At 40.2% G+C, this 24,622-nt stretch overlaps 1 protein-coding gene across 1 annotated transcript; it reads right to left on the reverse strand.

Annotated features, from left to right (window-relative positions):
* Positions 1-7,456: 7,456 nt before the first annotated feature.
* Positions 7,457-9,779, reverse strand: LOC308413328 (PRAME family member 12-like; the record flags this gene model as incomplete). The annotated part of the gene is made up of 3 exons (XM_080908262.1): positions 7,457-8,030; positions 8,839-9,426; positions 9,751-9,779. The coding sequence occupies 3 exons, from the start codon at positions 9,777-9,779 to the stop codon at positions 7,457-7,459; spliced, it is 1,191 nt and encodes a 396-aa protein (XP_080764388.1).
* Between the last annotated feature and the right edge of the window lie 14,843 nt (positions 9,780-24,622).

Consider the following 24,622-nt stretch of genomic DNA (forward strand, 5'->3'; position numbering starts at 1 on the left):
TAAACGGATGCTGTCCAGCAAAGGATGAGAATAAATGACTTCCCTGTTTTGGACACTGCTCTCAGAAGTTTTATTCTCAGCATTCTAGTTACTCTCTTGAAACTCCAAGTCTCAGACTGTCTGTTATAGCCAATCCCTTCCTTTAATACTCTTTCACCATTACACATTCTCTTCCTAGCCACACCTCTCAGGCCAATAAGCTACCTCATAGAAACATGAATTCTTTCCCCATTTTATCCTGTTTAGACTTCCCTGTAGTCAATCCGATCCTCAATTGCAAATGTATAAACCATGGGATTATGGTCATGATTGAAACGCATCCATGATATTTCTCAAACTCTGAGTCCTGGCATGGTTTTATTCTTCCGTATTACTTTTCAGCCTATTTATCAGATTCCTCTGGTAAAATTAGAGAACCTGAGCTGACAGTTAGGTCTTGGGCATTAACTGAGTGTGCTTGAATGAGATAGGGTGTGTCTAGTATGATTTAATCTCCTGGCAGGAAAATGAGTATTCATAATTTTTTTTATTCTTAAAGCTTTTACCAGACCATACTCAACCCTGCTCCCCCTGTTTAACCTACCTCCCACATCTCATCCTCTGCCGCTCCTATATCTCTAATAGGATTTTATCATCCCTCTAACCCACAAGACTTTCCGACATTCTTATTCAAAAATTCTCTCAAATATTAGCTTCAGCTGTTCTGTTGTGGAGTCCTTTGTTTGGGAGCTCATTTCCTTTGTGCATGCTGCCTAATAGATACTCAGTGTCTGACAGATCCCAGGAGTCCAGGTTAGGTGAGGTTTCTGGTTTTCTTATAGTGTAGCACTTTGTATTAGTCAGGGTTCTCTAGAGTCACAGAATTTATGAATAGTCTCTATGTAGCAAGGAGGTACTTATGGGAGACTTACAGTCTGTAGTGCAATCCCTGAAAATGTCCGGCAGCAGCTGCGAAGTCAAAGATATAGCAGATGCTCAATCCCACAGGGCAAGTAGTCAGAGCTCCACTAGGCAGGCAGGAATAGTCCCTGTAGGCAGGCAGGCAGGAATATTCCCTGTAGGCAGGCAGGCAGGCAGGCAGGCTGAGAGTGAGCCTTCCTTATTCCAAAGTCCTTATATAGGTCTCCAACTGAAGGTGTGTCCCAGATTAAAGGTGTGTGCTACCACACCTGGATCTGGGATTTGCTTGTCCCAGATGACCTTCAGCTCAGTGATCCCCTTGCCTTAGTTTCCTAAGTTTCTTGGCCTCTATGCCTCAAGATCTCTGGCTCAAGATCTCTGCAGTGAGATTGTCAGTGGCTTCCTACCAGGTGTCATTTCATTTGATTGTCTTCATGGAGATCTAAACAAAGTGAGCAGAGTATTATATAACACTGTCTTAAGGCAGAAAAATTACTGAAACATACAGGTTTGCATAGGCTACAGGGTGAGTTGCAGATAGATCTAATGTATGCTGTTAGATTTTACATAGTGAAAAAAAGTCTAAAAGCAAACCTGGCTCAATGCAGCAGATGGGAAAGTTCAGTACAAGGCTGTTAACTACACACATGAAAATAAAAATGAATGATTCCACACCACTAAAATTTAATCACACATACACATGCTAGCACCAACAATGTACATTCTCCTGTGAACACAAATGTATTTCTGAAGTGGACTTGAGAGGGTCAGGATGTTAAGAATACATTCCTACTGTAACAATAAAGAAGAAAAAAAGATGACAGCAGATGTTGTCACGGTTGTGGAGAAAGAGGAACACTTCTCTACTCTTGGTGGGGTTGTAAACTGATACAACCACTCTGGAAATCAGTCTGGCCATTCCTCAGAAAATTGGACATAGTACTACCTGAAGATCCAGCTATTCCACTTCTGGGCATATAACCCAGAGACACTCCAATATACAACAAAGATACACGTACCACAATGTTCATAGCAGCTCTATTTATAATAGCCAGAAGCTGGAAAGAACCCAGATGTCCTTCAGTAGATGAATGGAACAAAACTTGTGGTACATTTACACAGTAGAGTACTACTCAGCTATCAGAAACAATGACTTAACCAAATTCTTATGAAAATGGTTGCAGCTAGAGAATATCATCCTGAGTGAGATAACACAATCACAAAAGCACAGACATAATATGCAGTCACTGACAGTGGGATGCTAACCCCAGAGGCTCGGACTGCCCCAGAAACAACTCACAGACTGTGTGAAGTTCAAGAAAAAAAAAAAAAAGAAAAGAAAACAAACAAACAAAAAAAACCAAAAACCCCATTATGCTCAATCCTTACACACCAAGAAAACGTTGACTAATTCCGGGTTACATCCTGTTATACATGTACATTTGCTCATTGTAACTAGTAAGACCTTAATGCACAGTGTCAAACTTAAAAAAAAGAAAAAAAAAAGCCAAGCAATGCAATTTCAAAAAGGTATTTGTATACAATTATGCAAAAATGTTTAAATTTTTTTCTTTTATCTTTGTTTTTTAAAATAAAGTTTAAAAAAACAAAAAAGAAAAAGAATATTTATTTATATGTTGTCACTAAATCTGTAATTTTTAATACCGAATAAAATTTCCTCAGCTGTTTAAATACAGAGAAAAACTTCACTTTAATAACAAACATCAGAGCTCAGGACAGGTAGAGAAAAAAAAAACAAACTCTAAAAAAGAACTTAATTAAATGGAACACAGAAACTTAGGGATGACATGATAACTCTACTCCCCTTCACTCTATACCCAAATCCGTATACCTCTTGACAGAAGTTATAACAAACGCAGATGACTGCTAATTATTAAAGAATTTTGAGGGTGTCGAACAGCTCACACATCGATTTGGGAAACATTATGCTTTCCAAAAATCATGTCTACCTCTAGGTCTCCACCAACCTTAAAGCAGAAATTGGGTGCTAGTCACAAGGGCTTCACTAAAGGGGTCCCTGTAGAATAGAGTGACAGCATGTTCAACCACACATCGATTTGCACTTGAAGATGACCATAGCCTGTAGGAGTAGAATTCAGCTTCAAGATTAACTCCTGTTTCCCAATGATGGGCCCCTAATCATGCATCAGTCACATCATAAAACATAGCCCTGTTTCTACCCATGTTCATGAAGCTAGAGGAATTCTAATTAGAGGTGGAAGAGGTGGTGGTAAGAGAGGAGATTCCAAAGCTTTTAGATCAGATCCATTTTAGATGAACTGTCCTACATTTGAAAACCTGTATACCAACAGGCTGGTAAGTAGCATTAGTTTCCAAGTTGCCCACCAACATAACCATAGCCTAGCTCCAGTCTCTAGGATAACTGCAAGAATACAAGGGTTACCATGTTACACCTTCAACAAGAACAGTTTTCCCAGGTTATTTTCTCAACAAACATTCATCCCCATGTTACAAGCCCATGCACTTTCTAATGACCATAATGCAGAGGAGAGCAGAAATTCCTTTATGATATGGTGTCTAACATTAGCTCATTGTGTTATAGGTTCCAGCAGCTTTCCAATTAGATGCTTGCACACATACACCCTGACTGATTCTCACAATAGTGCTTTTCTCCATAGACACTCAGGGCTGACAACCACCCAGAACTGTCCCTTGTCAAAGTGGTGCATGAGCAGAGAAAGAGGTATCTAAAATAAATTCACAACACTGTGGTGAGTTACATCTGATTTGCTCCTGTCCGTTTTTGGGAGATCACTAACATTATGCTGGCACAAATATCTGACCCAAAACACCATTGGATTAGCCTTGTGCGTGGCACCACCCAAAGCCTCATTTAGTAGGGAAAGGAGCAGAATGGTATCAATGAAGGAGAGGTACTCATCAGATGGAACACAGATTCTTTGCAAGCCAGGACAACTCTGACTTCAGGCTTGCAGACAGTTTCTTCTCTGGCTCTACTGAAGCTTTAACAATTTACTACTCAGCCTCCCCTTCACAGCTGGAACTCTCCACATAAATTGCTATAGCTGAGGAAACATTTGAATCTCAACCAGGAAAACCTGGTCAGGAGGTTTTGTTTGCCTTGTGTTAAAAAACTAAAAGGGAAACAAAATATTCAAGAATAAAATTCAAGTTAATTTCAAAATGTTTGATAATTCAGGCCCCCAAACCTGACGCTTCTAAGGGAGTGGGCAATTCCTTAAATCCAAATGAAGGATGAAGCCAGGGAAAGGATTTAGTCTGTTTTCCTTTCTGAGAAGAAAAACAAACAAAACAAAAAACAATAAACAAAATAAACCCTACTGTATCAGAAATACCAGATATGGTGGCACTTGCCTGTACCCCAACACTTGGGATGGGAAAGGTAGAGGAGGAGAAGATTGAGAAGTGCCTGAGCTTCATGGTAAGAGGCCAGCCTTGGTAAATGCAAAGCTGTCTCAAATACTGATCCAATCAGATGGCATACTGGGTACATAAACTCTATGCATAGCCTAATTACTCAAGTTAGAGTCACATAGTTAAAGAGAGAAAAGACACACACAGAGAGACAAACACAAAACAAATGAAAAAAACTTACTTGCCTTTAATATCAATAGGGTTGAGAAATTTCTTGGAGTTTAATAGAACTTACTGCTCATGTATAAGACCCAGTTACAAATCCTACTACTCATCTGGCTACCTCTAGTTCCACAGGAACAATGCTCTCTTCTGTAGACACACACAAGACACACTCACACATCCATACACACGAAAAAAGACATACAAAATAAAATAAATCTAAATAACAATGATAATAACACTGCATTTTTCAATATTATTGTTTGATAAAATAGGAAAAAAATACTCCATAGAGGAACAGTTCTATGAAGAGGGCTATGACTTCATGGCTTCACTCCTCAGAAAGGTGTCCAGTAGCCAGTGTCAGCTGTATCATGGTTTTATTTTGTTCAGAAAGGACAATATTATATGCAGACTTGCATTTGCGGTTGGACCTAAGAAACTGTGACTGGGATGAGAATGTTTGTGTGTGGATCTCAAAGGTGTTGGCTTTTCTTTAGGACTAACCTATTGGTTTTGCAGGCATATTGGCTCGCACCTGGAACAGAAGAGCTATTTCCAATTCTCTGTTATCTCATAGTGTAGTATGACTATTTCTTAGGTGACAGTGTAAATGGTGTAGCTATCCCTAACATCTGATGCAGTTATTGCATTTTCTGACTTTGTCTTTATTTCTTTTTGTTTCGACTGTTCAGTGTAGAGCAGCATCACAGGCATTCCGATTGGACCAATCAGGGGGTTGGTTGATGTGTGAATTCAAGGCCACCCTAGTTATGTAGTTTATATAATAAATTCCAACCTGCCTACATAGTGATGCCATTCAGTGTCTGGCTTACCTCACTCACTATCATGCTTTACACTTGAATACTTTTACTTTCAAAATTCCTGGTATCAATGACTATTTGCTGGATATTAGTCTATTTTATGGATGTACAAAATTTTGCTTATCCATTTTACCTGAGGAAAATCTAGGTTGTTTTCAATTACTAATAGAAATAAACATGCTCAGAATATTGTTAGGATGCGTGCTTGTGGTGTAATGAGACATTTCTGGGAACAAGGATCAGAAGTGAAATATCTGCACTTAGCATAGAAATCATCCAATTTTTCAATTTTTTCAAAAGTAATTAGTTTCTAACCCAATTATGTCTCAGAATGTTGATAAGCTTCAAACATACCTACTCATTGACATCCCCAAAAAAACGTTGGCTTCCACCTTAAGGACTTTTACACATTCTTTCTTTACTTTCCTGTTTCATAGTTCTGATCCAGCACCCAGGAATTAAAGTGGCCTAGGCAACATCTATTCTGCAATATGTATTAGTGTATACCTTTAATCCCCATGTTCATATTGCTTGTGGATCTTATGACTTGGAAGCTAAACTTCGCACCACAGTGACTCCAAACAGCCAGAGATACATCCCTAAAACTCACACAAACCGGCGAGTGCACACAGACACATGAACACAGTGAGGGAGTTGAATAGTTGAGAGGAGGAAGAGAAGAAGAAGAAAGAGGGAAAGGAGCTGGGAGAAGGAAAAAACCTAAGTGATAGAGAGAGAAAGACAGAGAAACAGAAAGTAAGAAGAAAACCTGCCCTGGAAGCTTTGTCTCCCCAGACACTCCAGATGGCAGGAACTGGGAAGAGAGTTCTGAGAATGAGCTGCCATTTCTCAAGAGTAAAACCTTGAATTCTGCATTCTAAAACCCCCAAAAGTATTCTTTCCTTATGGAGAACATCCTAAAATCCACAAAAACATTTTCCAGATATAGCAGAATCTTGGTATGAGAAGGCAAAAAGGCAAAGAGAGCCAGCCCTCCTTCTTCTGATGTCCTCAAGTAGGTCTCCACCTGAAGGTTTGTCCCAGATTAAAGGTGTTTAGCACCACACTTGGATCTTAGACTTGCTTTGTCCCAAATGAGCTTGAGCTCAGTGATCTCCTCGCCTTAGTGTCCTAAGATTCATAGCCACTATATGTCAAGATCAGGATCAAAGATGGGTCTCCCAAATATGGATTGTGGTTTATTCCAGATATAGTCAACTGGACAAACAGAAATAGCCACTACACAATTCAACATGTGCACTGGCAATACAACAGCTCTCCTCAAGGTGAGTAGCAACCATTCTTAAACACTGGTTCATGTCACTAATGGAATCCATACAGCATTTTAATAGGGTCTCTTGAAGCATAAGATTATAAAGTTTCTGCAAGGAAATAACATGGTAAGGTTTAAAGGACTCTGAAAACTCTAGGAGGAGGAGGGGGAAGAGACAAGGGTACCCAATTCTATCGGTTTAGGATATGTTCAATGAACAAGTTTCACATAAGAGTATTCAGCAAAGGAAAAACAAAGCATGTTCTCATTCAAAAGTGATTTATTGGAACCTATGAGAAAGTATAATGCTACGTGATTACAGATGATAATATAAGGCTTCAGAGCCTTCCAATTAACAGATAGATACAAAATAACAGGGATAGGAGCCTCATACAGTACTTATGTTTTCAGCCAATCTTCTACTTCAAAAACAATTATATGTATACTGTACAGAACAGTATGTGAGGGGCAGCCAAAAGTGGATGTCATCCAGAGGACAAATGACACAGAGCCCTCCTAAACCAGTCCATTATCCTCTTCGTGATGTCGTGTCCCTTTCCTTCCTTCACATTCCCTATGGTCTCTCATACGTGAAGTTGGTGGGATGCAGGCTGTCAAATTGTCAAATATCATTGCTGTCCTAGGGTGTGTGTGCTATACACAATAGGATGAAATTAAGTTCATAGTACTCAGTATCAAGAGGTCTCCATTAAGTCAGAAGAAGTTGATTGGAGATCAAATAGAAAGAAATAATCCTCTACCCATATACATCCAAAAAGTCCTGAATGCACATGGTGGATGCCTCTAATGAATCACATGAGGCCTACCTTCCATTAATAAGAGGCCAGAAATGCTCTCTTCATATTTCTTCCCAACAGTCACACAGTCTGGCCTTCAAATCATAGATAAAGTATTTACGACAATCTAAACATCTCTTACTCACAAAGTAGACCTGTTTTGGCTGCCTTATTTCCTTCAGTGTGTCCATAAGCTCAGAACAAAGTTGGACAAATCTCTGTGGAATAACATCACCAATGTCATCATAGACCTCGTCAGGGGCAGGGTACTTCTCCAGGGTCAGCTGTGTGAGGTTGGCTGTATGCTGCAACAGCTTCTTCAGGCTGCCCATGGATAAGAAGTTCTTCAGAAAATTGACTTCAGTGAGCTGAGAACACTGGCTGAGCCCAGGGAGGAAAGCACTGATTTGGAAGTCCATGATATCACAACGCTTCAATTTTAATGTCTGTAGGGTAGCTTTCAGTCTTTCTAGTAGGCTTCCTAGAAACGGATGACCTAAATTATTAAATGTGACACTACTCAGGTCCAGGTGTTTGAGCTGATGGATGCATGGACACTGGGACAAATACTCCATATCTGAGAGTGACAAAAGGCAGTCTGTTATAGCAAGGGTCTCTAATGGACTCTCCAAGCACCTAGAGAGAGAAATGAGAGAGAAAGTTACTTTAGTCAACTTCAATATTTATTTGAAGAGAAAGTCTGTAACTTCAAAGTAGCAGAGCGAACACTGGCCCAAGGTCATTTTCAAGTTATTATTTTGGTCAAGCCTTTGGTGCTCCCTATGGGAGACCTAACAATACCTATGGCTGCTACTGCCTAAGCTCTACAGTGCCCTCTGAACTAGTAAGCAGAAAACATATGGGGGGACACATACTGTATGGAGGGAAACCCAACAGGAAAACTGCGAACCACTTAGGAACATTCCCAGGTCTGCCAACATTTAATTCAACAGGTTCCAGCTTCCACACATATCCACTCTTTTGAACATGAGACATCATTTTGACCACAAGCATCCACTCATATGTCATCTATTAAACCCCTTCATGTGCCTATATTTCCTTTGAACCACGGAAAGACAGAGGCAGATGGAACCTGCTTCCATAGTTGAGGTAAGTGTTGACATGAGATTATAGGTCCTGTAAGGTCTCACACACTCTGTACATTTATTTTCCCTTCATCTGGGTTTCTCAAGACACCTACTGTAAATCATGTAAGCATATGACAGTCTAAATTTACTAAGGTGACTAGTCATGGTGTTACCTCAGCATGAATTTCTCTAGTAATCAATCTATGCTCACATCTATGTAACATTAAAAATGGCTGGGAAATCACTGTATACACTAATACTTAATGCAAACCAGAACAAAAACTACAACAACAACAACAACAACAAACAAAAGGTTCTTTTCTCACTAATGGATAAAGATCTCTGTCCTTTCTTACCCCAGCACTTGTTCTAGGCTGTCCTCCACGAAGCAGACTCCATTCAAATAGAGATGCTGGAGCTTATGCAGTTTGGAGAAGTGGGGAAGAATCTTTGAATGAGACCAGGCTATAATCTCTTTGGTCCAACGCCATACCAAAGGTACAGAGATTTCTTTGAAAATGAGTTTCTCGAGGCTTTTCATCTGGCCCAGGCCTGGGGCTAGCCTTATAAGGGTAGGCATATCCCAGCATGTTTTGATTTCCAGTTCCTGGATTGAGCTTGGATCAAAAACCTCCAACAAATACAGGGGGTCATATGCAGGAACGGCATGAAAAGTCAACTTTGGAGAGATCACACGGATCACATCTTTTCGCTGCTTGGCCCAATGATAAAAATACCTTAGGTATTTGGAGGGCCTGTGGGACAAGATGGAAAGGTTTAACAATATAGTCAGGGCACCTTTCTCCTCAGGAATGGGGCAATTCTCCGATGGCTTGCTCATGCAGATGACATCCGGAGAGCAGACAACATGCTGCATTCCAGCACAGCCATTCCAGAAGTCATGGTAGACATCTCTTAAATCAAGCTCTTGTAGCTTCCAACTCCTGTGGGTAAAACAGAAGGACATCTAGATGAGGAGATACAATTTGTAATCTGCATGACCTCACAATTCATCTTCCCTTCAGTCTATTCCTTGGACAAATCTTCCAATTTTAGTGACAGGCAAAAAAGCATGGACTGACTCAATGTATATGTACCCTTTCTGCTCTAAGCAATGCTAGACACAATACTGGACTGATTTTTTTTTTATTCTTGAAGACACTGAGCCACAAAATCAAAAGCCTCCAATTAACCTTGAAACCACTGTGGTTACTCGATTCACCAGTCCATCCACATACATTCCTCCAGCCTATCTTGGTCTAACTTACCTAGGTCTATTCTTCTTTGTCATCAGCATGTCAAGGCCATTTAGCACAGCTTTCAGGACTTTAAGGCTAAGAGATTGTCCCAGACCTCCCAGAGGAAGGCATGGGAAGGGCCATGCTGCCACCATGTGCCTAAGGAGGTTAAGTTGTTTGCTATTGAATGCATCTTTGAACAGTGGTGGAAAATTTTGCTTGGGCAGGTGTGGCAGAGCAGAGATGGTCAAGGCTTCATCTTTCAGCAGGCTTCTTCTTGCCAGTAGCTGGAGTGTGGGTGGGTTTTTCAAGTTCATCATGGCTTTTAGAGATGCAGATGCTCTAGGAATATCTAAAAAATGGAAATAATCCATTTAAGTTTATTTTAGCCCATCTCTTCAAGCTGCCAAACCGCACTAATCACATACACCAGACAGGGTCTCAATTACTGGTCTGGTGACATTGAAATATTTTGATATCTGGTGACATGGTTTCTGTCTCTCTCATTTCCATAGTTTATTCAAGTTCCTCCTGCAATTAGAAGAGGGCCCATTTCAACAGACCTTCCCTATTACTTTGCCCAATCTGATCCAATTTAACCTGTGATTTCTACTCTTCTCACAAAGAAGAGCTTCAGATATAATTCAGACCAATTTGTGTGAAAACATTAAGCATATTCTACCATCAATGGAGCAACGTATTTCCTGAAATAGATGCAAATTTTACTTCTTTAAGGTTTAGAAGTAGGAGCAATGTTGAATTCTGTTCTTTAAGAGAGTGAATATATTAGGCCTGAGCAGCTTGTTATTGAAGGATTTTTTTTTATTCTTTCCAGAATCTTTCTATCCACCTTCCTCATATCTGCTGAGCCTGAACCATACAGACCACCTTTTATTCCCTACAGTTTTCCTGGTTCATTTAGTCCTGCCAGGCATACCAATGTGCCCCGTGGGCCTTGTATCCCCTTTCTAAATGCAATCTTCTTCACCCCTCAGCAGGTCTGTAGATCACTACAAGCTCCCAAAAAGAATAGAAGCTACACAGGAAAAACATCACAGTCAAGTAATATAAGCAATGGATATCTCAGAGACTGAACCATCATCAAAAGAAGATGGAATGAGTAGACCCAGGGCTCCCCCACACAATGTACCCTTGATGCAGCTTGGTTGCACATGGGCCAAAACAAACAGAGAAAGTGTCTATCCAAAAGCCATAGCCTGTGCGTGGGACAAGTCTTCTGCCTTGTAGGATTACAGTAGGGAAGGAAACACCTAATCATTCAGACTTTATGTACCAGAATGGGGAGATACACAGATGGCACACCCATTCTAAAAACAAAAAGGCAAAAGGAGTGGAAGAAAGCCTTTGGAATATGGTAAATGGGAGGAGAATTGAGCAGGTGTTAGTAAATAAAAAACCAATCAACAAATAAAACAGAAATCTGAATGCTCTGATTGTTTGAAGTTTCCTTGAACTCATACCCAAGAGTCCTCTACATACAATTTTCTTACTTGTCATTTTATAATTCTATATTCACTTTGAATTAAAATTTTAAGGTAGATTAGAGTATATAAGAATAAATCAAGTTCTTCAGTGTGCCCGAGTCCTTGAATATTTCCTTCATAGCCCACTGTAAACCAGCAGGGAAAGGCTGCTTCAGAACTAAGGAGGTAGAGACTGAATATTCAGTGTCTCATGACACTTGACCACCTATGGATTTCTGGCTAACTTGGGCTAAATGAAGTTTCCTGCTTCAAAATAACCAGGTTAAGAAATCAAGCAAGGAAGCAAGCAAAGAAACACCCACATACAAAAACAAATTAAGATTAAACGGATGCTGTCCAGCAAAGGATGAGAATAAATGACTTCCCTGTTTTGGACACTGCTCTCAGAAGTTTTATTCTCAGCATTCTAGTTACTCTCTTGAAACTCCAAGTCTCAGACTGTCTGTTATAGCCAATCCCTTCCTTTAATACTCTTTCACCATTACACATTCTCTTCCTAGCCACACCTCTCAGGCCAATAAGCTACCTCATAGGAACATGAATTCTTTCCCCATTTTATCCTGTTTAGACTTCCCTGTAGTCAATCCGATCCTCAATTGCAAATGTATAAACCATGGGATTATGGTCATGATTGAAACGCATCCATGATATTTCTCAAACTCTGAGTCCTGGCATGGTTTTATTCTTCCGTATTACTTTTCAGCCTATTTATCAGATTCCTCTGGTAAAATTAGAGAACCTGAGCTGACAGTTAGGTCTTGGGCATTAACTGAGTGTGCTTGAATGAGATAGGGTGTGTCTAGTATGATTTAATCTCCTGGCAGGAAAATGAGTATTCATAATTTTTTTTATTCTTAAAGCTTTTACCAGACCATACTCAACCCTGCTCCCCCTGTTTAACCTACCTCCCACATCTCATCCTCTGCCCCTCCTATATCTCTAATAGGATTTTATCATCCCTCTAACCCACAAGACTTTCCGACATTCTTATTCAAAAATTCTCTCAAATATTAGCTTCAGCTGTTCTGTTGTGGAGTCCTTTGTTTGGGAGCTCATTTCCTTTGTGCATGCTGCCTAATAGATACTCAGTGTCTGACAGATCCCAGGAGTCCAGGTTAGGTGAGGTTTCTGGTTTTCTTATAGTGTAGCACTTTGTATTAGTCAGGGTTCTCTAGAGTCACAGAATTTATGAATAGTCTCTATGTAGCAAGGAGGTACTTATGGGAGACTTACAGTCTGTAGTGCAATCCCTGAAAATGTCCGGCAGCAGCTGCGAAGTCAAAGATATAGCAGATGCTCAATCCCACAGGGCAAGTAGTCAGAGCTCCACTAGGCAGGCAGGAATAGTCCCTGTAGGCAGGCAGGCAGGAATATTCCCTGTAGGCAGGCAGGCAGGCAGGCAGGCTGAGAGTGAGCCTTCCTTATTCCAAAGTCCTTATATAGGTCTCCAACTGAAGGTGTGTCCCAGATTAAAGGTGTGTGCTACCACACCTGGATCTGGGATTTGCTTGTCCCAGATGACCTTCAGCTCAGTGATCCCCTTGCCTTAGTTTCCTAAGTTTCTTGGCCTCTATGCCTCAAGATCTCTGGCTCAAGATCTCTGCAGTGAGATTGTCAGTGGCTTCCTACCAGGTGTCATTTCATTTTATTGTCTTCATGGAGATCTAAACAAAGTGAGCAGAGTATTATATAACACTGTCTTAAGGCAGAAAAATTACTGAAACATACAGGTTTGCATAGGCTACAGGGTGAGTTGCAGATAGATCTAATGTATGCTGTTAGATTTTACATAGTGAAAAAAAGTCTAAAAGCAAACCTGGCTCAATGCAGCAGATGGGAAAGTTCAGTACAAGGCTGTTAACTACACACATGAAAATAAAAATGAATGATTCCACACCACTAAAATTTAATCACACATACACATGCTAGCACCAACAATGTACATTCTCCTGTGAACACAAATGTATTTCTGAAGTGGACTTGAGAGGGTCAGGATGTTAAGAATACATTCCTACTGTAACAATAAAGAAGAAAAAAAGATGACAGCAGATGTTGTCACGGTTGTGGAGAAAGAGGAACACTTCTCTACTCTTGGTGGGGTTGTAAACTGATACAACCACTCTGGAAATCAGTCTGGCCATTCCTCAGAAAATTGGACATAGTACTACCTGAAGATCCAGCTATTCCACTTCTGGGCATATAACCCAGAGACACTCCAATATACAACAAAGATACACGTACCACAATGTTCATAGCAGCTCTATTTATAATAGCCAGAAGCTGGAAAGAACCCAGATGTCCTTCAGTAGATGAATGGAACAAAACTTGTGGTACATTTACACAGTAGAGTACTACTCAGCTATCAGAAACAATGACTTAACCAAATTCTTATGAAAATGGTTGCAGCTAGAGAATATCATCCTGAGTGAGATAACACAATCACAAAAGCACAGACATAATATGCAGTCACTGACAGTGGGATGCTAACCCCAGAGGCTCGGACTGCCCCAGAAACAACTCACAGACTGTGTGAAGTTCAAGAAAAAAAAAAAAAAGAAAAGAAAACAAACAAACAAAAAAAAACAAAAACCCCATTATGCTCAATCCTTACACACCAAGAAAACGTTGACTAATTCCGGGTTACATCCTGTTATACATGTACATTTGCTCATTGTAACTAGTAAGACCTTAATGCACAGTGTCAAACTTAAAAAAAAGAAAAAAAAAAGCCAAGCAATGCAATTTCAAAAAGCTATTTGTATACAATTATGCAAAAATGTTTAAATTTTTTTCTTTTATCTTTGTTTTTTAAAATAAAGTTTAAAAAAACAAAAAAGAAAAAGAATATTTATTTATATGTTGTCACTAAATCTGTAATTTTTAATACCGAATAAAATTTCCTCAGCTGTTTAAATACAGAGAAAAACTTCACTTTAATAACAAACATCAGAGCTCAGGACAGGTAGAGAAAAAAAAAACAAACTCTAAAAAAGAACTTAATTAAATGGAACACAGAAACTTAGGGATGACATGATAACTCTACTCCCCTTCACTCTATACCCAAATCCGTATACCTCTTGACAGAAGTTATAACAAACGCAGATGACTGCTAATTATTAAAGAATTTTGAGGGTGTCGAACAGCTCACACATCGATTTGGGAAACATTATGCTTTCCAAAAATCATGTCTACCTCTAGGTCTCCACCAACCTTAAAGCAGAAATTGGGTGCTAGTCACAAGGGCTTCACTAAAGGGGTCCCTGTAGAATAGAGTGACAGCATGTTCAACCACACATCGATTTGCACTTGAAGATGACCATAGCCTGTAGGAGTAGAATTCAGCTTCAAGATTAACTCCTGTTTCCCAATGATGGGCCCCTAATCATGCATCAGTCACATCATAAAACATAGCCCTGTTTCTACCCATGTTCATGAAGCTAGAGGAATTCTAATTAGAGGTGGAAGAGGTGGTGGTAAGAGAGGAGATTCCAAAGCTTTTAGATCAGATCCATTTTAGATGAACTGTCCTACATTTGAAAACCTGTATACCAACAGGCTGGTAAGTAGCATTAGTTTCCAAGTTGCCCACCAACATAACCATAGCCTAGCTCCAGTCTCTAGGATAACTGCAAGAATACAAGGGTTACCATGTTACACCTTCAACAAGAACAGTGTTCCCAGGTTATTTTCTCAACAAACATTCATCCCCATGTTACAAGCCCATGCACTTTCTAATGACCATAATGCAGAGGAGAGCAGAAATTCCTTTATGATATGGTGTCTAACATTAGCTCATTGTGTTATAGGTTCCAGCAGCTTTCCAATTAGATGCTTGCACACATACACCCTGACTGATTCTCACAATAGTGCTTTTCTCCATAGACACTCAGGGCTGACAACCACCCAGAACTGTCCCTTGTCAAAGTGGTGCATGAGCAGAGAAAGAGGTATCTAAAATAAATTCACAACACTGTGGTGAGTTACATCTGATTTGCTCCTGTCCGTTTTGGGGAGATCACTAACATTATGCTGGCACAAATATCTGACCCAAAACACCATTGGATTAGCCTTGTGCGTGGCACCACCCAAAGCCTCATTTAGTAGGGAAAGGAGCAGAATGGTATCAATGAAGGAGAGGTACTCATCAGATGGAACACAGATTCTTTGCAAGCCAGGACAACTCTGACTTCAGGCTTGCAGACAGTTTCTTCTCTGGCTCTACTGAAGCTTTAACAATTTACTACTCAGCCTCCCCTTCACAGCTGGAACTCTCCACATAAATTGCTATAGCTGAGGAAACATTTGAATCTCAACCAGGAAAACCTGGTCAGGAGGTTTTGTTTGCCTTGTGTTAAAAAACTAAAAGGGAAACAAAATATTCAAGAATAAAATTCAAGTTAATTTCAAAATGTTTGATAATTCAGGCCCCCAAACCTGACGCTTCTCAGGGAGTGGGCAATTCCTTAAATCCAAATGAAGGATGAAGCCAGGGAAAGGATTTAGTCTGTTTTCCTTTCTGAGAAGAAAAACAAACAAAACAAAAAACAATAAACAAAATAAACCCTACTGTATCAGAAATACCAGATATGGTGGCACTTGCCTGTACCCCAACACTTGGGATGGGAAAGGTAGAGGAGGAGAAGATTGAGAAGTGCCTGAGCTTCATGGTAAGAGGCCAGCCTTGGTAAATGCAAAGCTGTCTCAAATACTGATCCAATCAGATGGCATACTGGGTACATAAACTCTATGCATAGCCTAATTACTCAAGTTAGAGTCACATAGTTAAAGAGAGAAAAGACACACACAGAGAGACAAACACAAAACAAATGAAAAAAACTTACTTGCCTTTAATATCAATAGGGTTGAGAAATTTCTTGGAGTTTAATAGAACTTACTGCTCATGTATAAGACCCAGTTACAAATCCTACTACTCATCTGGCTACCTCTAGTTCCACAGGAACAATGCTCTCTTCTGTAGACACACACAAAACACACTCACACATCCATACACACGAAAAAAGACATACAAAATAAAATAAATCTAAATAACAATGATAATAACACTGCATTTTTCAATATTATTGTTTGATAAAATAGGAAAAAAATACTCCATAGAGGAACAGTTCTATGAAGAGGGCTATGACTTCATGGCTTCACTCCTCAGAAAGGTGTCCAGTAGCCAGTGTCAGCTGTATCATGGTTTTATTTTGTTCAGAAAGGACAATATTATATGCAGACTTGCATTTGCGGTTGGACCTAAGAAACTGTGACTGGGATGAGAATGTTTGTGTGTGGATCTCAAAGGTGTTGGCTTTTCTTTAGGACTAACCTATTGGTTTTGCAGGCATATTGGCTGGCAACTGGAACAGAAGAGCTATTTCCAATTCTCTGTTATCTCATAGTGTAGTATGACTATTTCTTAGGTGACAGTGTAAATGGTGTAGCTATCCCTAACATCTGATGCAGTTATTGCATTTTCTGACTTTGTCTTTATTTCTTTTTGTTTCGACTGTTCAGTGTAGAGCAGCATCACAGGCATTCCGATTGGACCAATCAGGGGGTTGGTTGATGTGTGAATTCAAGGCCACCCTAGTTATGTAGTTTATATAATAAATTCCAACCTGCCTACATAGTGATGCCATTCAGTGTCTGGCTTACCTCACTCACTATCATGCTTTACACTTGAATACTTTTACTTTCAAAATTCCTGGTATCAATGACTATTTGCTGGATATTAGTCTATTTTATGGATGTACAAAATTTTGCTTATCCATTTTACCTGAGGAAAATCTAGGTTGTTTTCAATTACTAATAGAAATAAACATGCTCAGAATATTGTTAGGATGCGTGCTTGTGGTGTAATGAGACATTTCTGGGAACAAGGCTCAGAAGTGAAATATCTGCACTTATCATAGAAATCATCCAATTTTTCAATTTTTTCAAAAGTAATTAGTTTCTAACCCAATTATGTCTCAGAATGTTGATAAGCTTCAAACATACCTACTCATTGACATTCCCAAAAAAAACGTTGGCTTCCACCTTGGGGACTTTTACACATTCTTTCTTTACTTTCCTGTTTCATAGTTCTGATCCAGCACCCAGGAATTAAAGTGGCCTAGGCAACATCTATTCTGCAATATGTATTAGTGTATACCTTTAATCCCCATGCTCATATTGCTTGTGGATCTTATGACTTGGAAGCTAAACTTCGCACCACAGTGACTCCAAACAGCCAGAGATACATCCCTAACACTCACACAAACCGGCGAGTGCACACAGACACATGAACACAGTGAGGGAGTTGAATAGTTGAGAGGAGGAAGAGAAGAAGAAGAAAGAGGGAAAGGAGCTGGGAGAAGGAAAAAACCTAAGTGATAGAGAGAGAAAGACAGAGAAACAGAAAGTAAGAAGAAAACCTGCCCTGGAAGCTTTGTCTCCCCAGACACTCCAGATGGCAGGAACTGGGAAGAGAGTTCTGAGAATGAGCTGCCATTTCTCAAGAGTAAAACCTTGAATTCTGCATTCTAAAACCCCCAAAAGTATTCTTTCCTTATGGAGAACATCCTAAAATCCACAAAAACATTTTCCAGATATAGCAGAATCTTGGTATGAGAAGGCAAAAAGGCAAAGAGAGCCAGCCCTCCTTCTTCTGATGTCCTCAAGTAGGTCTCCACCTGAAGGTTTGTCCCAGATTAAAGGTGTTTAGCACCACACTTGGATCTTAGACTTGCTTTGTCCCAAATGAGCTTGAGCTCAGTGATCTCCTCCCCTTAGTGTCCTAAGATTCATAGCCACTATGTGTCAAGATCAGGATCAAAGATGGGTCTCCCAAATATGGATTGTGGTTTATTCCAGATATAGTCAACTGGACAAACAGAAATAGCCACTACACAATTCAACATGTGCACTGGCAATACAACAGCTCTCCTCAAGGTGAGTAGCAACCATTCTTAAACACTGGTTCATGTCACTAATGGAATCCATACAGCATTTTAATAGGGTCTCTTGAAGCATAAGATTATAAAGTTTCTGCAAGGAAATAACATGGTAAGGTTTAAAGGACTCTGAAAACTCTAGGAGGAGGAGGGGGAAGAGACAAGGGTACCCAATTCTATCGGTTTAGGATATGTTCAATGAACAAGTTTCACATAAGAGTATTCAGCAAAGATAAAACAAAGCATGTTCTCATTCAAAAGTGATTTATTGGAACCTATGAGAAAGTATAATGCTACGTGATTACAGATGATAATATAAGGCATCAGAGCCTTCCAATTAACAGATAGATACAAAATAACAGGGATAGGAGCCTCATACAGTACTTATGGTTTCAGCCAATCTTCTACTTCAAAAACAATTATATGTATACTGTACAGAACAGTATGTGAGGGGCAGCCAAAAGTGGATGTCATCCAGAGGACAAATGACACAGAGCCCTCCTAAACCAGTCCATTATCCTCTTCGTGATGTCGTGTCCCTTTCCTTCCTTCACATTCCCGATGGTCTCTCATACGTGAAGTTGGTGGGATGCAGGCTGTCAAATTGTCAAATATCACTGCTGTCCTAGGGTGTGTGTGCTATACACAATAGGATGAAATTAAGTTCATAGTACTCAGTATTAAGAGGTCTCCATTAAGTCAGAAGAAGTTGATTGGAGATCAAATAGAAAGAAATAATCCTCTACCCATATACATCCAAAAAGTCCTGAATGCACATGGTGGATGCCTCTAATGAATCACATGAGGCCTACCTTCCATTAATAAGAGGCCAGAAATGCTCTCTTCATATTTCTTCCCAACAGTCACACAGTCTGGCCTTCAAATCATAGATAAAGTATTTACGACAATCTAAACATCTCTTACTCACAAAGTAGACCTGTTTTGGCTGCCTTATTTCCTTCAGTGTGTCCATAAGCTCAGAACAAAGTTGGACAAATCTCTGTGGAATAACATCACCAATGTCATCATAGACCTCGTCAGGGGCAGGGTACTTCTCCAGGGTCAGCTGTGTGAGGTTGGCTGTATGCTGCAACAGCTTCTTCAGGCTGCCCATGGATAAGAAGTTCTTCAGAAAATTGACTTCAGTGAGCTGAGAACACTGGCTGAGCCCAGGGAGGAAAGCACTGATTTGGAAGTCCATGATATCACAACGCTTCAATTTTAATGTCTGTAGGGTAGCTTTCAGTCTTTCTAGCAGGCTTCCTAGAAACGGATGACCTAAATTATTAAATGTGACACTACTCAGGTCCAGGTGTTTGAGCTGATGGATGCATGGACACTGGGACAAATACTCCATATCTGAGAGTGACAAAAGGCAGTCTGTTATAGCAAGGGTCTCTAATGGACTCTCCAAGCACCTAGAGAGAGAAATGAGAGAGAAAGTTACTTTAGTCAACTTCAATATTTATTTGAAGAGAAAGTCTGTAACTTCAAAGTAGCAGAGCGAACACTGGCCCAAGGTCATTTTCAAGTTATTATTTTGGTCAAGCCTTTGGTGCTCCCTATGGGAGACCTAACAATACCTATGGCTGCTACTGCCTAAGCTCTACAGTGCCCTCTGAACTAGTAAGCAGAAAACATATGGGGGGACACATACTGTATGGAGGGAAACCCAACAGGAACACTGCGAACCACTTAGGAACATTCCCAGGTCTGCCAACATTTAATTCAACAGGTTCCAGCTTCCACACATATCCACTCTTTTGAACATGAGACATCATTTTGACCACAAGCATCCACTCATATGTCATCTATTAAACCCCTTCATGTGCCTATATTTCCTTTGAACCACGGAAAGACAGAGGCAGATGGAACCTGCTTCCATAGTTGAGGTAAGTGTTGACATGAGATTATAGGTCCTGTAAGGTCTCACACACTCTGTACATTTATTTTCCCTTCATCTGGGTTTCTCAAGACACCTACTGTAAATCATGTAAGCATATGACAGTCTAAATTTACTAAGGTGACTAGTCATGGTGTCACAGCAGCATGAATTTCTCTAGTAATCAATCTATGCTCACATCTATGTAACATTAAAAATGGCTGGGAAATCACTGTATACACTAATACTTAATGCAAACCAGAACAAAAACTACAACAACAACAACAACAACAAACAAAAGGTTCTTTTCTCACTAATGGATAAAGACCTCTGTCCTTTCTTACCCCAGCACTTGTTCTAGGCTGTCCTCCACGAAGCAGACTCCATTCAAATAGAGATGCTGGAGCTTATGCAGTTTGGAGAAGTGGGGAAGAATCTTTGAATGAGACCAGGCTATAATCTCTTTGGTCCAACGCCATACCAAAGGTACAGAGATTTCTTTGAAAATGAGTTTCTCGAGGCTTTTCATCTGGCCCAGGCCTGGGGCTAGCCTTATAAGGGTAGGCATATCCCAGCATGTTTTGATTTCCAGTTCCTGGATTGAGCTTGGATCAAAAACCTCCAACAAATACAGGGGGTCATATGCAGGAACGGCATGAAAAGTCAACTTTGGAGAGATCACACGGATCACATCTTTTCGCTGCTTGGCCCAATGATAAAAATACCTTAGGTATTTGGAGGGCCTGTGGGACAAGATGGAAAGGTTTAACAATATAGTCAGGGCACCTTTCTCCTCAGGAATGGGGCAATTCTCCGATGGCTTGCTCATGCAGATGACATCCGGAGAGCAGACAACATGCTGCATTCCAGCACAGCCATTCCAGAAGTCATGGTAGACATCTCTTAAATCAAGCTCTTGTAGCTTCCAACTCCTGTGGGTAAAACAGAAGGACATCTAGATGAGGAGATACAATTTGTAATCTGCATGACCTCACAATTCATCTTCCCTTCAGTCTATTCCTTGGACAAATCTTCCAATTTTAGTGACAGGCAAAAAAGCATGGACTGACTCAATGTATATGTACCCTTTCTGCTCTAAGCAATGCTAGACACAATACTGGACTGATTTTTTTTTTATTCTTGAAGACACTGAGCCACAAAATCAAAAGCCTCCAATTAACCTTGAAACCACTGTGGTTACTCGATTCACCAGTCCATCCACATACATTCCTCCAGGCTATCTTGGTCTAACTTACCTAGGTCTATTCTTCTTTGTCATCAGCATGTCAAGGCCATTTAGCACAGCTTTCAGGACTTTAAGGCTAAGAGATTGTCCCAGACCTCCCAGAGGAAGGCATGGGAAGGGCCATGCTGCCACCATGTGCCTAAGGAGGTTAAGTTGTTTGCTATTGAATGCATCTTTGAACAGTGGTGGAAAATTTTGCTTGGGCAGGTGTGGCAGAGCAGAGATGGTCAAGGCTTCATCTTTCAGCAGGCTTCTTCTTGCCAGTAGCTGGAGTGTGGGTGGGTTTTTCAAGTTCATCATGGCTTTTAGAGATGCAGATGCTCTAGGAATATCTAAAAAATGGAAATAATCCATTTAAGTTTATTTTAGCCCATCTCTTCAAGCTGCCAAACCGCACTAATCACATACACCAGACAGGGTCTCAATTACTGGTCTGGTGACATTGAAATATTTTGATATCTGGTGACATGGTTTCTGTCTCTCTCATTTCCATAGTTTATTCAAGTTCCTCCTGCAATTAGAAGAGGGCCCATTTCAACAGACCTCCCCTATTACTTTGCCCAATCTGATCCAATTTAACCTGTGATTTCTACTCTTCTCACAAAGAAGAGCTTCAGATATAATTCAGACCAATTTGTGTGAAAACATTAAGCATATTCTACCATCAATGGAGCAACGTATTTCCTGAAATAGATACAAATTTTACTTCTTTAAGGTTTAGAAGTAGGAGCAATGTTGAATTCTGTTCTTTAAGAGAGTGAATATATTAGGCCTGAGCAGCTTGTTATTGAAGGATTTTTTTTTATTCTTTCCAGAATCTTTCTATCCACCTTCCTCATATCTGCTGAGCCTGAACCATACAGACCACCTTTTATTCCCTACAGTTTTCCTGGTTCATTTAGTCCTGCCAGGCATACCAATGTGCCCCGTGGGCCTTGTATCCCCTTTCTAAATGCAATCTTCTTCACCCCTCAGCAGGTCTGTAGATCACTACAAGCTCCCAAGAAGAATAGAAGCTACACAGGAAAAACATCACAGTCAAGTAATATAAGCAATGGATATCTCAGAGACTGAACCATCATCAAAAGAAGATGGAATGAGTAGACCCAGGTCTCCCCCACACAATGTACCCTTGATGCAGCTTGGTTGCACATGGGCCAAAACAAACAGAGAAAGTGTCTATCAAAAAGCCATAGCCTGTGTGTGGGACAAGTCTTCTGCCTTGTAGGATTACAGTAGGGAAGGAAACACCTAATCATTCAGACTTTATGTACCAGAATGGGGAGATACACAGATGGCACACCCATTCTAAAAACAAAAAGGCAAAAGGAGTGGAAGAGAGCCTTTGGAATATGGTAAATGGGAGGAGAATTGAGCAGGTGTTAGTAAATAAAAAACCAATCAACAAATAAAACAGAAATCTGAATGCTCTGATTGTTTGAAGTTTCCTTGAACTCATACCCAAGAGTCCTCTACATACAATTTTCTTACTTGTCATTTTATAATTCTATATTCACTTTGAATTAAAATTTTAAGGTAGATTAGAGTATATAAGAATAAATCAAGTTCTTCAGTGTGCCCGAGTCCTTGAATATTTCCTTCATAGCCCACTGTAAACCAGCAGGGAAAGGCTGCATCAGAACTAAGGAGGTAGAGACTGAATATTCAGTGTCTCATGACACTTGACCACCTATGGATTTCTGGCTAACTTGGGCTAAAGGAAGTTTCCTGCTTCAAAATAACCAGGTTAAGAAATCAAGCAAGGAAGCAAGCAAAGAAACACCCACATACAAAAACAAATTAAGATTAAAGGATGCTGTCCAGCAAAGGATGAGAATAAATGACTTCCCAGTTTTTGACACTGCTCTCAGAAGTTTTATTCTCAGCATTCTAGTTACTCTCTTGAAACTCCAAGTCTCAGACTGTCTGTTATAGCCAATCCCTTCCTTTAATACTCTTTCACCATTACACATTCTCTTCCTAGCCACACCTCTCAGGCCAATAAGCTACCTCATAGGAAAATGAATTCTTTCCCCATTTTATCCTGTTTAGACTTCCCTGTAGTCAATCCGATCCTCAATTGCAAATGTATAAACCATGGGATTATGGTCATGATTGAAACGCATCCATGATATTTCTCAAACTCTGAGTCCTGGCATGGTTTTATTCTTCCGTATTACTTTTCAGCCTATTTATCAGATTCCTCTGGTAAAATTAGAGAACCTGAGCTGACAGTTAGGTCTTGGGCATTAGCTGAGTGTGCTTGAATGAGATAGGGTGTGTCTAGTATGATTTAATCTCCTGGCAGGAAAATGAGTATTCATAATTTTTTTTATTCTTAAAGCTTTTACCAGACCATACTCAACCCTGCTCCCCCTGTTTAACCTACCTCCCACATCTCATCCTCTGCCGCTCCTATATCTCTAATAGGATTTTATCATCCCTCTAACCCACAAGACTTTCCGACATTCTTATTCAAAAATTCTCTCAAATATTAGCTTCAGCTGTTCTGTTGTGGAGTCCTTTGTTTGGGAGCTCATTTCCTTTGTGCATGCTGCCTAATAGATACTCAGTGTCTGACAGATCCCAGGAGTCCAGGTTAGGTGAGGTTTCTGGTTTTCTTATAGTGTAGCACTTTGTATTAGTCAGGGTTCTCTAGAGTCACAGAATTTATGAATAGTCTCTATGTAGCAAGGAGGTACTTATGGGAGACTTACAGTCTGTAGTGCAATCCCTGAAAATGTCCGGCAGCAGCTGCGAAGTCAAAGATATAGCAGATGCTCAATCCCACAGGGCAAGTAGTCAGAGCTCCACTAGGCAGGCAGGAATAGTCCCTGTAGGCAGGCAGGCAGGCAGGAATAGTCCCTGTAGGCAGGCAGGCAGGCAGGCAGGCTGAGAGTGAGCCTTCCTTATTCCAAAGTCCTTATATAGGTCTCCAACTGAAGGTGTGTCCCAGATTAAAGGTGTGTGCTACCACACCTGGATCTGGGATTTGCTTGTCCCAGATGACCTTCAGCTCAGTGATCCCCTTGCCTTAGTTTCCTAAGTTTCTTGGCCTCTATGCCTCAAGATCTCTGGCTCAAGATCTCTGCAGTGAGATTGTCAGTGGCTTCCTACCAGGTGTCATTTCATTTTATTGTCTTCATGGAGATCTAAACAAAGTGAGCAGAGTATTATATAACACTGTCTTAAGGCAGAAAAATTACTGAAACATACAGGTTTGCATAGGCTACAGGGTGAGTTGCAGATAGATCTAATGTATGCTGTTAGATTTTACATAGTGAAAAAAAGTCTAAAAGCAAACCTGGCTCAATGCAGCAGATGGGAAAGTTCA

Source organism: Micromys minutus (genome assembly GCF_963924665.1).
Source record: "Micromys minutus genome assembly, chromosome: 32".
Classification (NCBI taxonomy): Eukaryota; Metazoa; Chordata; class Mammalia; order Rodentia; family Muridae; genus Micromys; species Micromys minutus.